This window comes from Zootermopsis nevadensis, unplaced genomic scaffold (genome assembly GCF_977971745.1).
Source record: "Zootermopsis nevadensis isolate Lab colony 2312 unplaced genomic scaffold, Znev_1.0 Znev_ptg000019l, whole genome shotgun sequence".
NCBI classification, from domain to species: Eukaryota; Metazoa; Arthropoda; class Insecta; order Blattodea; family Termopsidae; genus Zootermopsis; species Zootermopsis nevadensis.
The window spans coordinates 60,227-77,415 of NW_028259151.1; the positions used below are offsets into that span (position 1 = coordinate 60,227).

General features: G+C 35.8%; 1 protein-coding gene across 1 annotated transcript in view; it reads left to right on the plus strand.

Annotated features, from left to right (window-relative positions):
- The first annotated feature begins 1,389 nt into the window (after positions 1–1,389).
- LOC110827487 (beta-1,3-glucan-binding protein) overlaps positions 1,390–17,189 on the plus strand; it is a 48,296-nt gene continuing 32,496 nt past the window's right edge. Inside the window, exons 1-2 of the mRNA XM_022059208.2 lie at positions 1,390–1,460; positions 11,168–11,415. Coding sequence (XP_021914900.1) covers positions 11,231–11,415 — 185 coding nt within the window. The 5' untranslated portion in view covers positions 1,390–1,460; positions 11,168–11,230. The remainder of the gene's footprint in view (positions 1,461–11,167; positions 11,416–17,189) is intronic.

A 17,189-nucleotide genomic window follows, 5' to 3' on the forward strand; every position in this document is an offset into this window, starting at 1 on the left:
TATAAAGCGTACAGCTGTTTAACCCACACTGAATGCTTCTTCCACGCACTCAAGAAACATTTTCTAGCTGATAAAATGTAGACACGTACTTATTTGATTGTATCTGCAGGCCTAATTTATTCATGTACGAGTAAGTAGCAGAACACCTGTCATAAGATATAGGATAATGAACAAAAGAGTAAGTTTGATAATGTTTTGTTGCGATTAGAAATATTGAAAGACTTGTCACCTATGACAATATAATGCAATGTAAATAACTGTGTATGTACTAGTATTTAGTAATTAAATAACTAATCTTCTTCCTGTTCCATTCGTATTTGGGGCTAAGCAATAGACTCTTAGCGGATATTATTAATGTTTCAATAGTAGGCTTATATTAAAGAGAAATAATTTCGCGTCTGTAGGTTATGACAGGGAGTGGACTTTAGCAATATTTGTTTACTTTCGAAATGAATTCGATTTAGATGCCTGAAATTAACAGCCACGAAAAGGAAATACACAGAAATTAAGACGCTAGTAAGGAGGTTGATCTAGAAATAAACGTAAAGAAAACCAATCACGTTATAGACCACTCTACTACAATGTATGTTCGTATTTCGTCACTAGAATTAAAGAAAATTTTTAATAAATCCTTCGGAAATGGGACAAAGTTAAAATATGCGGGAAAGACAGTAACAAACCAAAATTACATTTTTGAAGAAAATAACAGCAGAGTACGTTCGGAAATGTTCGGAACTGCAGATCATAATCAGAATTATATGGACAGAGATGTGGAACTAATGGGAGAGTTAAAAGAAGTGCATAAAGATGTTTTGATAGAATAAAAGAAGGGACGAGAATACTTGGGAAAAACTGACGATAAAAGAAAGGCTAATATTCAAATTACTTATAATGATATAGATTACAAAGAATAATGTGGACAGAACTAATCAGTCTCAGGCCCGGTGATGGAATCTTGTGACTACGGTAATGAACCTAAAGTTCCATAAAGAACAGGGAGTTTATTTACTGGCTGAAGAACTATTAGTTTCTGAAGTTGTATTCTTCTCCACAGAATGATTCTGTATTCAACAGCAACGAACAATCACATTCAGCAAAGTAATGTCACAAGGGGTTTCTGTGAACATTGTAATGAAACTTCTTATTCCATAAAAGATAGGAAATTTCTTGTCTGAGCTCAACTGGGCGACTATTACCTACTGAATAATGACTCAGTTCCACATAATTTTTAGTTAGTTAGCTTGTAGCTCAAGTAGAGTTACGAAGAAGTTTTTATTACCTAAGTTTTGGTTGTAATTCTAACTTCGTACTTAATGTCAAAATACAGATAACGGCGCATTTAAATTTTATCGCTGAGAAATAGCATGCTTACTTTCACCTGTGCGGTATATAAAGCGCACTGTGGTAGAGACGTCTGCTTACAAACACCATTATAGTCATCTTTGGGAATCCAGTAGTTGGTAAGTAAAAATGTTTTGTGTTCTTCACTTCTATACAATCGTGTCATTTGTGTCGACATTTACTTCCTCTCATTTTCTGTATAAATCTTGATTATGGAATAAACACTCCCCCTGTGGATGTATTAACGTTTTAAAGCCTAAAATTTAAATGTACGTTTAAAGTGAGTCTTAGTAGGATTTGAGGTTTTCACGGTGGTGTGTCCGAAGATGGCTGTCTTCTGCCTTGTTGCGCCGTGTAGACTGGTAGAAGTTTACCGTCGTTTCAGAGGTCTTTGCTACCTCCATCATCAAGACTCATACCCCTGATGATGGAGGCAGCAAAGACCTCTGAAACGTCGGTAAACTGATAAGAGACTACACGGCTGAAGAACCCAGAAGATAGCCATCTTCGAAGTTAGAGTCTTGTTGAGGCTCTAAACAAGGACCGAGACCTTAATCTAAACCATACATGAACTAAACTTTAGCGTATGTAAGTTTCGCTTAGGTTGTGATATTTTTAACAAAGTACATTACAATATTATCTTTCTCCCATCGTGAAAACTTCAGATCTCAACTGTCACTATTTAACACGAGGTCAGAGGATTAAAAGAGAAATGGATTATACTGCTGAATACTGTTACAAAATTATATTCGAAAGAATACATGTCTAGCCCATTTTATATTGGATGAATCAACAGATAAAGTAAAAAGTAAAGTTTGTCCCACTATACGCCATGTAGGCGTTTGGGGTGAGTGGAGGTATAGCTCCTCTCTTCCTTGACCTCGGCACTAGATGGGGGTGAGTGGTTAGCGTCACGCCCCGGCCGGCTTTACCCCCGGGAAAGGACCCCGGTACCCATTGTAGAGGAGACTGGGTGGGCCCCAGAGCCGGTCTGGACGCAGAGGCTAGAGGAAAAATCCTCTGACCCCGTCGGGGATCGAACCCTAGTCGTCCAACCCGTAGCTAGTCATTATACTGACTGAGCTATCCTGACTCATTGAATCAACAGATAACTGTGTTAAATATCGGTCGTATTTATGCTCCATTTTAATGGGTGGAATTTAAATACGTAGCAGTGATTTTAATGTCAGACAAGGTGAAGGGGTTTTATATCTGCCATCAGCTGGCTACTGTCGTTAAAGGAGGATACGTGATCACTTATTAGCTGCCACAGAGTAGTCAAATATTTGTTATATTGCTTGCTTCTAGTGATAAATTTACCTTAATAATCTCAGGAGTAAAATAGGCTCTCCATATAGTTTTAATAATACTTTTTGCAACTAGTTTTTACTATTGAGATTATTCGTAATGTTCATCTAGCCGAAAACGTATGTGGTAGATTAACGTACATAAAATATTTACGTCCTTTTCGCCACGTATCCAAAATATGTGCACTCTTACTTTGTAAAATATTTTACATTTTGTAATAAATATGTACCATTTTAACTTAACAAATAGCAGTTCAGTTTAGTAAGGTATATTGAGAACATTATATTGCATTTTGTTGGGATATGTTGTATTTTATTGCATTGTATCACGTATCATATTACATTATACAATATTATATAATACTATGTTGTGGTACATTATATCATATTATATCAAGTTATATTTTAAAAGCATATACTGAATAATATTATTTAAATTGTTACATTTTTGTTATATCACAGACGTGTCTCAGCATGTTGCACTGAATAATTGTACGCAAGTTTAATTTGAGAAGGCAAAAAATACACGACCATGCCAACCTTTTGAACTCCACTTTCAAAATAAAAGGAAATCTTTCTTTATGAGGTAGGGATTCACAATTCTTTTTTTTTTGTGCATGGCTCCAAAAAATTATTGCAACTGGACCACCAGCTGGCGGAAGTAAGTGCAGTCTAGTATAACTGTAAGGGAAGTTTCCGTTAGTGTTCTGTTGGAATTTCCCCTTAGTTTCAAGAAGTAAGTTCCACGTTTGATAACATACACTAGCATAATTTACTCCACAGAAATGTCGGTGTCAGTTTTAATGTATTATTGGTTAAATACTAAATATATGTTCTACCACACAGTAAGAATGACTATTCAAACATCAAATCATGCTGCAAAACTTAGCGTCCCAATCACGTTTCGTTTTACACGTAAAACATGTTTTGCTCTCCCCGTTTTGCGAATCAACGATTTACTTTGATGAGAATCCTCTGCCTCACTCTCAAATACAAAGCACGTTGATTTATCAATAGTCTGTAGGCTGATAATCGAGAGGTACGCGGTTTATATCTCGACAGGGTTACACCAACTGTCCTGACTGGCGATTTCATGGCTCTCCTCAGTTCTTCCAGGCGAAACTCGATCTGTTGCCTTGAAACAGGTTACGGCCACTTCAGTACACATCCTGTTTTACCCATTACTTTAGACAATTTTTCCGTTTTGTTTAAGAAATTCTGAAGTTAAGCGACCAGGTTTAGTGGACGAGCCCCATGTCTTCATAGTGCCTATTAAATTTGCATTGCGTTCACTGATAAAGTTGAACGCAACTGTCACTTTCCGGCTGGAACTGTGTGACTCACACCAAGCATTTTCCTGACACCAACCAAACATAACTCTACAAAAAATAATTTCAGCTTTTCAAAGCAACAGCAGTTCCTGCCAGAAGCTGGTAAGTGACAGTTGCTTTCAACTTTATCACTTAACACGCAGAATATTGAAGAGGCAGTGGCGAACGTCTTACAAGGGCTTGTTCTCCAGCTTGGGGGATTGAGTACGGGGATTAAAAACTGCTTATCGTAAGAAACTAGCATACTACGAGATTCTGAGGTTGCATGGGAAAGACAGGAAATGCTTACAAGATTGTAGCTGGTAAACCTAAGTGGAAGATACCACTTGCGAGACCTGGGCGTAGATGGGACAATAATATTAAATTAGATCTTAAAGAAATAAGGTGGGAAGGCGTGGAATAGGTTCGTCTCACTCAGGTTGGTTTTCACTGGCGAAATCTTGTGAGTGTGGTAATGAACCTTTTGATTCTGTAAAAGATGCAGAATTGCTTCCCCGAGCGTTTATTAAGTTCGGATCGCAAGAAAGAATTTGTTTCATGGAGTTAATTTAGTCATTAAACAACATAAAATCAATGATTACAGCAGATTATGTTGTCTTGATGGAGAAATGAACCCATCTGACAGGGGAAATAGCTCGGATAATATGTCTGCACCAAAAGAATATGACAAAATAAAGTACGCCCTTTTACGGAAGAAGTCTCAAGGACGAAGACGTATTTAGTTTTTCTTTAAAGTGGCAAGACAGGCTTTGTTACCGGAGTTTGATATTTATTAGCATTCGCGTCATATTGTAGCAATTGACTCTTGTATGTACATCATGGCTGTCTAGGCAGAGATTTCTCGGAAGAGGGAAGTATTTGGATTTGTATTCCGACCCTCACCATTATCACATAATAGGAAATACGGGTAGTTGCTCTACTGACCTTGTTTCCAGTCGGAACTAGTTGTGTCTGCAACAGACTTTAAGTTTTTCAAGAAAATTTCATATTCTCAATTTCTGAGGTATAAATTCTCATTGATATTTAGTTTACACTCCCACATCTAATTCTATGACTAATTTAACACCATTTTTCGTCAACATTTTAGTCCCTTAGTGATCCTTTTCCACGATATTTCTGAAACAAAAGTATTTATCAACAGCATCCGTGTTAACAAACGAAGTGGCTGAACGGATGACTTTTTGTTTCGTATTAAATAGATCCCGGATTCAAATCCCGACCCGAATATCGGCTAATCTAAGATTTTCGTGGTTTTAATCAGTCCCCCCCAGACAAAAACTGCGATAAAAATTTAATTAGGCCAAGACTTCTTCCTTCCGTATCCTATCCTATTTATTTTACATTAATTGTCCTAACATTCGATAATATAATCTGAGGTACTGTTAGAGTCGAAATAAACTACAGATACAAAATACCATTTGTGTTATATCTTTCGCCAATTGAAATTTTCAACAGTACCAGATGAACAGCATAGATTAGTGCGAGGTGCAACTAAAACATTTCACGTTCACATCCCTATCGCGTTTATCTTGTAATTTTATTAAACAATTATCTGCTTCTACGAAAAGAAATTTGTGAATAGCCTTCTGTGCCCTGAAAATTCACTTACTGTACGAACATAATTTTTTTTATGACAAATAACAATCCTTATAAAGAGAATTTCTTCGTGACATTTCTCAATTTTATTGTATTTCCCGAACATGTACTTTAAATAAAATCTAAGATAGCGTGAAACTTCTTAAGAGTTATAAAATTGCACATGCTTCTGTAATTTGGAGAGGGGGCGAATATGCTATTCATGTTAATCATGATTTTTGGTGCTGGAACCGAGGTGTTGAAGTTGGCTGTGTTATCGATGTTTCAGAGGTTCATACTGCATCTGTTGTCAGGGCTGGTGATTTAGACCAGTGGTATTCAACCTTTTTTGTTCGCGTACCCCCAGATATAATTTCTCTTCAACTTTGTACCCCCAAACTTGTTTGTCAAGTTATACATAGTATATAATCTAAATCTAAATTAAATAAAATAAATTACATGACTGATTATTCAGTGTTTATCATAAAATAAAATATATTTTTTAAATTTCACGTACCCCATAAGATGTCTTCGCGTACCCCCGGGGGTAGGCGTACCCCAGGTTGAATACCACTGATTTAGACAACCAAATTTTACGCGGTTCCAGAAGTCAAAAACAGGATCAACATCAATAATATATTCGCATCAACATTCACAATAAATCACCATAAAAGCTTAAAATCATATAATAACTTAATTGTCTCGCCATTTCTTAAGTATAAATTATCATTAAACTTCAATAATTGTTACAAATTTGACATTGTCAACTAGTTCCATTAGTTGTCATTAATCTAAAACGTCAATTTCGGTTCTTCACATGCTGAGGTAAGCCTAAATGCAACATATAAGCTATGCTATAATAATGGTGCATTTCATACACCACTTTCTGTTATTTTTAAATTCCCAGTGTCGAATGTAGGCGTTTCATTAAGCGATAAGCTTAAACAAGTAAAAATACAGGATAAAAGGGGTTAAGTTGTAGCGGCACTCATGGATGACGTAATGAAGTCGAATAGTGGTAATGGAAGTAAGCATGCATTGTAGGTCTGGACATGCGATGCAGATCAGTAATCAGTTTTACGCTCCGGCAGCTTTACCCCCGAGAAAAATTCTTCCAGTACCTGTTACATATGAGGTTTTTTTAGTCTACGAGCAAATGTAGACGTCGTAGAAAAATAGAATTTTGTGGAAATTAAATCTGGATCCTTCAGTTACTGGTTGAACTATTCTGTCTCATTAAATAATTCGATTCAATTATTTTTATTAGAGTGCTGCATCAACAGCCAGACGGCCAATTACAGATACAAATAATAATAATAATAATCCAGTTCATTTATTAAAGTGGTTGACAACAGCCAAAAAGGCCAATAACAGCCAAGCACTAACAACAATACAAAAGCAAACAAACAATGAACTGAATATATAAATGTACAATATTAATTTATTGCAAAATAATGAGGTAAATGTTATGCATAAGTAAAATAATAATTAAATTAAAATAGTTAAATTTTGGACTAACAACATACAAAATAAAATGTTATACTAAATAAACAATAAAAAAGAACAATGGTATTGACATCGGTAAGCAAAACACGATCTTTGTTAAAGATGTCGATGCTCCTACAGAGGGACTTAGTTTGAAATTGCGTTGTACAGTAAAGGTAGAGTAGTCTCTGATAGACCCAGTGGGTACGCAGAGACTAACTGTATCAAAAACAGATGAGCAAATAATTTTCCCTTTAAAAACATTGATGAGGAAAAGGGCATCCAAAAGCTTCCTCCTTAAATGCAACGACAAAAAATCTAACTAATATATCATCATAATTATAGGCACAAACGCCATTAAAGAATCTAGTGTAACATAGAGCTACAAATTTCCTTTGAATCCTTTCCAATTTAAAGGAGTCAGTATTAGTAACAGAGTAATAATAATAATAATAATAATAATAATAATAATAAAAGTAATAAATACATTCAGTTCTTCATATGCTTCATTTAAGTATGTTTTAAAATGCACTAATAAAGAGCTAATAATCATAAGCTGTCCAAAAATAACAGGTTTGTAGAATGTAATTTTCTGTTCAGAAGACCACTAACCTTGAAGAATCTAAACAACATTCCACACACTGTTCTGACAACAATAACCGTTATGGTGTTGTTTACAAAAGTCGGTGAGAAGAGAAAGCATTTCCACATCTTCTCATTTTTAAGCCGGAGTCTACGACGTCTTCTGAATTGGTCCCTCACGAATTGCCACCGTCAGAATTCTCGCTTCCATTGCGCCTTTAGAAGATTTGAAATTATTTTGAACACTTCCCATTGTTTCCGACTATTTCCGTATTAACTTGCCTGATTCCGACAAATTAAGTATAGGCCTACTTCTGCAAATTAACAGACTCTTGGTTTATGTTCTAGGATTCAAGTTTTAAAATTTACGAGGGAATGGGGGACATTAATTTATAGACCACTTTCCTTTCTTGAGCAAAAGTAGATTTGTGTGTCTCTTCCTTAAACTTTTTAACAACCTGGCTAATTTTTACGAAATTTTGCATAAATATATGCCATTGGAGGCCACACCAACTTCGTACATTTTAATTTCTGGCGGACGGACGAACTTGTGAAGTAGTGAGACACTTTATAGGTTACAGGGTCCTGGAATGATGTATGGCAATATAACCTCAAAAGTAATAAATCTTTATGAGATTTGAGGTTCTCACAACGGTGAGTATTAAAATTGCTGTCTGATGGGTTGCTAAACCGAGTACTCTGGTAAAAATTTACCCACGTTTAATAGGTGCTTGCTGCCTTCATCATCAGAGCGGTGATAATGGAGATAGCATCTTTGTACAAGTAAGATTTGAGGTTTTCACAACGGTGAGTATTAAGATTTGTGTCTTCTGGGTTGTTGCGCTGTGTAGTCTGGGCGACCAGACTACACAGCACAACAACCCAGAAGACAGAAATCTTATTTGTACAAAGCGTAAAAGAACAATATGGCTACCGTCTTGAAGACAACAAGCTCTCAACCTATGAAAATAAATTCACCACTTCCTTACCCAGACCTAAACGTACACCCGAATGCAAGTATCAAAACACATATAGTACCTGCGATCTACTTTCTAATTTCGAGGTTACCGTTGCAGGACATGAAAGTTGTATCTGTTCCTGTACCAGCCTACTGATTCATACACAGATAAAGAAGATCACAGTCACAAGCATATTTTAAAGTCGCAAACAAAACTAACACGCCTATTTGAAGAACTGTCATTTACAATTTCAGGTGAAATGTTTAAAATAACGTACGCTATCCAAACGAAGCCTGCAGTTTTAAATTGTTTTAATTCCTGTATAATACAGGAAAGACTCGTTATTAGTGTCTTCGTTACAGAAGTTTTATATTCCCCGCTGTTTTATTACGGTGTTATGAGGAGCATCAATATCCTATCAGACGCCAAGTTCTAAAGCCTGTTACCAGCGTCGAAGCTTCTAACGCAGGAACGCAACCCTCTTATATAATGACAACCACCTTTACTGACATTACTAATTTTAGGTAAGATGACACAAACCCACCCTCTTGATATGGCCTAGGACAAAAAGTATTGCACGACACATCTCGATTATATTCATATTACCTCATTGTTATTCCAGGGTATCTGGAATTATACTTGTGATATGTAGTGACTTCGAACTCTGTTTAACACTGGTTATCCAGCAAGCTCGGAGTAATATTAGAATTTATATAATTATATTAACCATGGGAGTAAGCTTTAGTTGCCATTTTTTAGGTGAGTAAGCACCTGTGAAACGTTGGTAAACCTCTATTTGACTACGAGGCAAAATATCCCATATCTTAGTATAATTTTTTTATAACAAAAACAGAAATCAATTATCAGAATTTTATCTGTAATAAAAGCTGAAACCAGCAACCGTGAGAACTGTCTGAACGAACAACGACGTATTCGGGAACTCTTGTACTGATAAATTGTAAACACATATGTAACTTCAATATAAACTTATTTTGGTTGTTTCGGAGTACCAACATAGCGACGGAGCGAATGTTATATTGTAACAACCTGTTGTATTGATCATGCAGTTAACTTTGAACTACAACGTCACTTTATACATCACTTCCACCAGTGTTAATTGCATTTACTATTATATTATTCCACTGTTTCACTGGGGTCTCTTCGAACGACATATTCGACTATCACTTGGCCAGCTTCAGGTCTGCCTTAAATTTCTATTTGCATAAACTGTCGTACCGTGTGTATGTTGATATATTAAGTATGAAACAGGTGGAATGCAATATTCTATATATTAAAACTTACAAATATTTACATATTTATCTGTTGTCTCCTCTTCTACCACGTGGTTATATTAAAGTAATCGTTTTCATGTAAATGCTTGGCCTCGTGCGTTATTGGTTCGGAGTCAACAAAAATTAGTGTAAGAGCTTATGCAAACAAAACAATGTAAAATAAATCTGAAGACGACTAAGTGACAGAAGAAACATCTTTCAAAGGTGTCCCCAGTGAAACGGTGCGATAATGCGTTAGTGTAATTGAAATAAACACTGGTAGAAGTTGAGTAAAATATGACGGTGTAATTAAACTGTATTAGGCATGCCTTGTCTGACAATTTTAAGAGATAAATTCTACTAATGTCTGCGTACTGAAATTATATACAAGTTGTTCATTTCTATAATTTTGATTTCTAACTTTAATTTATTTCATAATGCTCATATAATAACTTAACCATAATATTCGTACCACCTATCCCAACGATCTAAAACCGACTTATAGCACAGAAGGTTTTATTTTGTTCCTTAAATAGAATAATTTCACACCACTTCTTCACACACACACACATACATCGATGTTGGAAATGAGAAAAAGTGTTCGCTTGGATTTAAAAGCCAAATTTTGCAATTTGTAGAGAGAGGCTTTAAGTTTTAAAGGAATAAAGTTAAAAATTCATCGAAAGTAATTCCAAGAACTTTGAGTTTGTCTGCCATTTCAGTGAAATTTTGTTTATTTAGACATGCTAAATAATTTCAATTCAACTTTGCAAATTTGTGTTTAGCGAACTTTGCACTGGTTTGCTAGTTACGTGTAGGTTGTACAATCTTCAGTCTAGACTGCTGCTTGGCTGGCTTCCTCAAGTGCGATCCCAACAAAATCTTTCGATCTCCGAGTCAGTGACGCAAGCAGACTTTTAAGAAGTAAATATGGAATTGCAGAAACAAGATGGCAACCGGGAAATGATTTATTGTGAAATACTTTCGAAGAAGGTGTGATTATTTTATATTTTAAAATAATAACTATTGAAGGAAGGAGAAAACCCACGGTTAATTCCTAATGTAAAATCTATCTTCAATGGGATTCAACATGGATATTTAATATGCGATTCCAAATGAGAGATTATAATACTAATTTCTTTGTAGTCAGATTTCTTGCACGGTATTCGATATATGCGCTTTCTTGTGCGTATTTTGTAAGAATCCGTGCTGTATATTTTTGTTGCTGTGTTTCTGTTAATAGTGTGGATTCCCTAGACAGTTAACGAGAGAACTGACCCTACATAAATTCTCTGATAACATGAATATCCCTGCAGCTCGGCCGAGCTCATCCCGGGAGCCGCGCCGTCTGTACCTGTCTTGTCTCGTCGGCGGTAGATATGGCCGGGTCGCTGCAGGCTGTGGTGCTGCTCTCTCTGGCAACTGTGACCACAGTATCTGCTGAGAGCCTCCTGTGGCACGACGAGTTCGACACGCTGAATCTGAGCGTCTGGAATCACCTCGTGACTGCCTGGAGAGGCGGTAACAAGGAGTTCGAGTATTATCGGAACAACAGAAAAAACAGGTACCGAAAAATCCAGAACATTAACAATATTCTCGTGAGTTGCTAAATCTTACTTCCATGGTTATCTGATTGAATTAACACGTTGTTGATAAGTTATTTACAGAACTTATTATGTATTGCTCGGACAGAAATATAGGAACATCAAGTTTCTGAATCAGATACAGTGTTCTCAAACGCAAAATATCAGTTATTTCAGTTAATTTCTGATTAATTCACCAATTGACAAATTACATGATACGGATGAAAGTAAACAGTTTTCGGTATATTGATGACGCATTCCGTTCCAAAATATCGAAGCCAAAAATTACCTTTATCAGACGTAAATACAGAAGTGAGTAGATTCTCTTAACTTATCATCATAATCAGGAATGACAAGAATTATAAAGTCCCTTTCACATTTTTATCGAACATCCCTGGAATCTTCAAACTTTTGTAATGATGAAACAGGTTGGGATTAGATTTCTAGACATTCTTTCCAGATGTTTTAGCCAATGTTTATAGTTATTATTGTTATAACAATTATTCCCATAATACTCATTACTCTTTCAAAATGAGACACGAGAATGAGTTTCCAGGCCATAGCACGAATCTAAAGGCAGGATAATTCTCTTAGGTTTTCTGTTCCACAGACAGATGTTTCCGCTATGGCTACGGGGTCTTGGCTTAACATGCTTTTTATTTTGGTTTCCTTCCCCTACATGAATTGTCTTCTTTGTGACTAAGAACCTGTACTTTTCAATCCGTCCCGTCTTTATTAACACGTTGCGCTGTGGGTTTATCTTTATCCACACCTGCGGTCAGACATCGGGCATGATACCTACAAAACATGAAGATCTGGATCACTAGGATACTGAGTCTTCCGACCATGACAAAATGCATCCACAGAAGGGATACTTTAGTCGTAAGATTAATAACCCATTCGTAACTTTTAATCTCACTTTACATTACAGTTAGAAGTTTATCGTGTTACATTATAATTTTTGAACACACTGTATGATGGGGATAAACTTACAGTCAAGGTGAACCTGGTACATACGTGTATAAAAAACGGCAACTATTGATTGGTATTTTCATTCAATGCCAGACAAACGGTATTTCGGTGGTGGATAACCTCGAAAAAGGACCTGCGAGACCACTAATAGGTGTTTTTTTCAGTCAGATTCACCTAACAATAGTTTTATAAAATATCGGTGAAATAATTTTAATGTTGGATTAGTAATTGGGTAACATGATTTTCTCTGTTGCTTCTCTTTTTATTTCTGGCTTAATGTGGCATGTAAGAGCACAACATTCCAATTTTTTGGTTCTGGGCTGATAATTCAGGGAAAAGTATTCGGAAAGAGGGGACCTGGCAGGCCAAGAATCTCCTGGCTTCAGAACCTAAAAACTTGATTCTCGGTGTCCACTGGAGGGCTGTTTCAAGTAGCAGCCAGTAAAGCTCAAATTGCTATGCTGATCGCCAACATCCGGAACGGATAGGCACTTTAAGAAGACGAAGAAGATATTCTATGTACTTAATAACACTAATATCCTTCCCTTAACAAATAGGCTGTAAGCAAAAGAGTGGGTAGTCGAATGTTTTAGTTAAATAATCCAGCTGGAGCTTAGCCTTATTTTAATAAAGCGATTCAACATTGTTATTAATTCACTATGTGTTAATACGAGATTTCAAAAAGTTTTATTTTTGTCTTTGAATGTCTTGATACAACGAGGCCTACTGCTAGGCTTTATTTTATGGTCCTCCTCCGTTTGGTATTTGGTAAAAAAACCGGTTACTCTAACGGTTTTTTGTAATTTTCTTCAGTTTCTGGAGACAAAGTTTCGATATAGTTTTTTTCAGTTAGGGAACGACATCTTTGTCTCACATTGTAACCATCTCCTCCCAACTAAAATTCTCTCTTTTCCTTTTCGACGTTATATAACCTCAGCTGCTGTTACAGTAGTAATAAATAAGCAAACATCCATCGTCTGCTGTTTCGACACCCCTACCATTCTTCTTTAGACAAGGTAACGAAGGTGCATGAAATAGTTGCAAAATAAAGTACATAAATTAAACGTTTACTATTCACGTGATTTCTAGACTTGAATGCGGGAGATACCCGAATCGAATATTGATTCTATTACCTGCTAGCCTATGCGAAGTGTTTTTCTTCTTAGACTGTCAAGGTGAATGCCGGGAAATCACCTTGAAGTGGTTCAAGATCGCGTCCTTCCAGATCACTGGGACACCTACTTACCGTAAATTTTGTAGTTAAAGGATCATCGTATATAATCTTTGTAGAATACATAACATAAAGTTTACTTATCGGCAAACTACTTGGCGGAAATGTCGGCCACTCCTTACTGAAAACATTTATGAAAGGTTATAGTTCTGGATAGTATGAACCTCTATTGTGCAGTGGGAGGTATTTTGAAACGCTTTTTAACGCATATCTAACAATTTTATGGAATTGTGATGTTACTCACACATCTAGTTGTTTGCCAGAAACTATACACTTATCGTTTACGTTCAACAACTTGTACCTGAATTATATGTCAGTGTAAGGAAAACAAATAGACTCATATCTTTGCGCGATATCATATCTGCGCTGTTTCTAGCTATGGAGCAATAAATATTTGTCTAAAATACATAAACATAAATTAAGCGAGGTTTCAAAACCTGTAAGCACAGGATTTTGAAAATATTTTTTTCTCCATTACAGTACACATTTCCGCTATTTATATGAAGCTCATGAGTGTCCGTACGAACGAAATAAAATATAAAATATTATGCTGCCTTATATTCTTATACGTTGCATAGAACTTGTTTCGTCATCAATATATTTTAATGAATACTTATACCAAGCCGCATGAGCTATTTATTCTTCTCGGATGAAATGCATTTATCTCGTCGAGTTTTGTCAGGGTCAATTACAGGTTGCTAAAATTGTTTGAGTGATCAAGGAATAACTGTTGTCATTGCAACCGATCAGTCTCATGAAATATCGATATTAGTCTTCTGAGTTGTAACGTCGTGTGAGGTAGAGATACCAATATTTCGGAGAAACATACTGCCTACATATTCAGGGTTCTAGTCTACACAGCATTACAACTCAGAAGGCCACATCCTCATTGTCGTGGGAACATTAAGTCTCGAACAGTATTACACCTACGCCTACATTTTTCATGGCATGGGGTGCTCTAAATAATCGTAATATGTATAAAATATTTTCGCGTGAGGAAAATACTGACATATTTTCTTTCTTGAAACTTCTAAATTAGACTCAGCGGTATCCTTTCTCTTAAACGTAGAATCATCAGAATTCAGCGTCAGGGGAATACTATTTTTACTTATACGAATGTTGTTCATTGTAATGCCATCCTGTTTTCCTTGGTTGGAAGATTGTTTAGAATATTTAAAAGGTAACCAGATCCTACGTTTATGTATTGTGTTTTCAGCTGCCGGATATGGTTCATTCTAAAACAGTTTTTAAAAAAAAAAACATTGATGGCATTGAGTATGCATCTGACGTCACTTCTGTTGCGGTTGCAAGCCGTGAAACTGGAACCGGTTGAACATAATTATACATGGTCAATTTTACATAGCCAAGGAGTTGTATAACCAACAACCTCAAATGAAATCAGTAGAGAACCGCACTTAAATAATTAGATAATAATCAGTTCGTATTTTTAAAAAAAAATTCACAATAAAAATGTGTTATCACGGATATATTTCGATAATCAATTTATATTAAATACACGGGGCCAAAACAAATTTTAATTCAAATTTGATGGGGTGATTTACATTCTTACGTGGAAGTGAAAGGAAAAGATAAAGTGTTTTTCTTTGTTGTAAAATAACTTTCTAAAAATCAGTCAATAAAGTATTATATAAAGAAGATGGTTAACTGCTCGGTCGTTTTACTACAAAAATGTTGGTGTAGTGGAATAGTTCCGGTAACCAGGTGTTAGAGACATTTCTCTTTACATATATTGAACACAACGGTTTATATCAGTCACTACGAAAACACATCAGTGGAACTCGGTCATGAGATATTTAAGTCCGCTTCATATACCAAAACCATATTTGACTATAATCTATGTTAATATTATCCTGAAATTTAAATGTTGGTTCCGATGGTTGCCTCTTTTCAACAGTATTTTGTACCGAAATTTTGTTTCCTCTGTTCTTTACCCGTTTCTTACTGATGCCATTTGAATCATAAACCCTAAATTAACTGACTAACCTATCAACTAGATCCACATGAATGGTATTTTAAAAATTTACCATCTCTCAGTTACCATCTTATTTAGGACTACAATGCTTTGATTTTTAGAATTTAATTTGGCTCTGCGACAGGGGCAATTTTATTTTTCTTATTATTTTTATTGTTATTTGTCGGTGTTATTGGTTAGATGGGGAACAGATATGGCCGAGTCCGGCCGTCTATAAAAAGTGGCTTTCAATCTCCGGTGTGGATAGACAGTCTGATTGCTTTCGAGTGTGTAAAAAATAGCTCAGCTAATTGGCATATTATCATTTAAAGCTTCAAATGGCCATTCGCAAGGACAGTGTTTAAAAACATGGATCCCCCACAGAAAAAAACATGTAGCATCTTTGAAACAAGGATAGATCATTAAATGAAAACACCAATAAACAGACAATGTGTGGGGAAAATGCCGATTTAAAGGACATTAAAATTTATGTGAACAGTTAATGTTGACCTATAAGGAGTTAACCTCACAGTGTAGGAGTAATAATCAAAGCCTTATAGGAAAAACAGCCACATAATGGAAAAGTGGTTAAAACATTATTAGAGTTTCAAACTAAATGGCGGGCACCATAAATGATGTGAATAGACAGAACTTTTTTAAGAAAAGGAATAAATATTATGACTAACGAGACTCATTTATTTATTTTAGGTTAATTTATCGTCGCTGTCTGAAACTCAGATTAACCAATGTAGCACCGAGTGACTGGATGATTAATTAATATAGAACTTATTATGATATGGTAAGGGGCTGCCAAGGGCTAATTTAAGGTGCCGTCTAGGCACTCAAGGGCTTAGGAAATCTACGAAAATCTCAATCAGAATATCCTATATCCGGGACGTTTTATTTTGATTTTTTATAGGCCTACATCATCTTTAAGACCCAAGTATGCTGATGGTTATTTAATGGGTTTATAAGGTATTTGAAGAGAATGTGGCCAAGGCGCTGCCATAATTATACTTTCCCAGGTTGTCAACAGAAATTAGTACCATTAGGTCACAAACATCGGTCAAGATGTGTTTAGTAAGACTGCCGCTAACTGCATAGCGCGTCATGTTATCAGTCGCTATTTGAATGTTAGGAAATCAATGAAAACAACGTGCGTTTACCTTTCAGAACATAATTAATGCGTCATTAATAGTCGTAGACAGTGAATATATGTCAATTTTCTCAGAGATGAATGAACAGGGAAATAGCTGTACTTTTATGTAGTACAACTGGATTTTGTGTCATTCTTTGTTAGATCTACTATTGACAGAGATAGAAAAGCATATCAAGTGCCGGTTATATGGCTAACAGATTCATTTTCGAAAATCATTCTTATAAAGTCAAAGTATTAGCTGTTGTTGCAAAAACATCTCATGGACAAGACTGAAGGATTTACATTATTGACGAAAGAGAATACATATTAAGAAGATGACTGTCTTCTGGGTTGTTGCGCCGTGTAGTCTGGTAGAAGTTTACCAAAGTTTGAGAGGCCCTTGCTGCCTCCATCAACAGGGCGATGAGTAAAATGAGTAAGT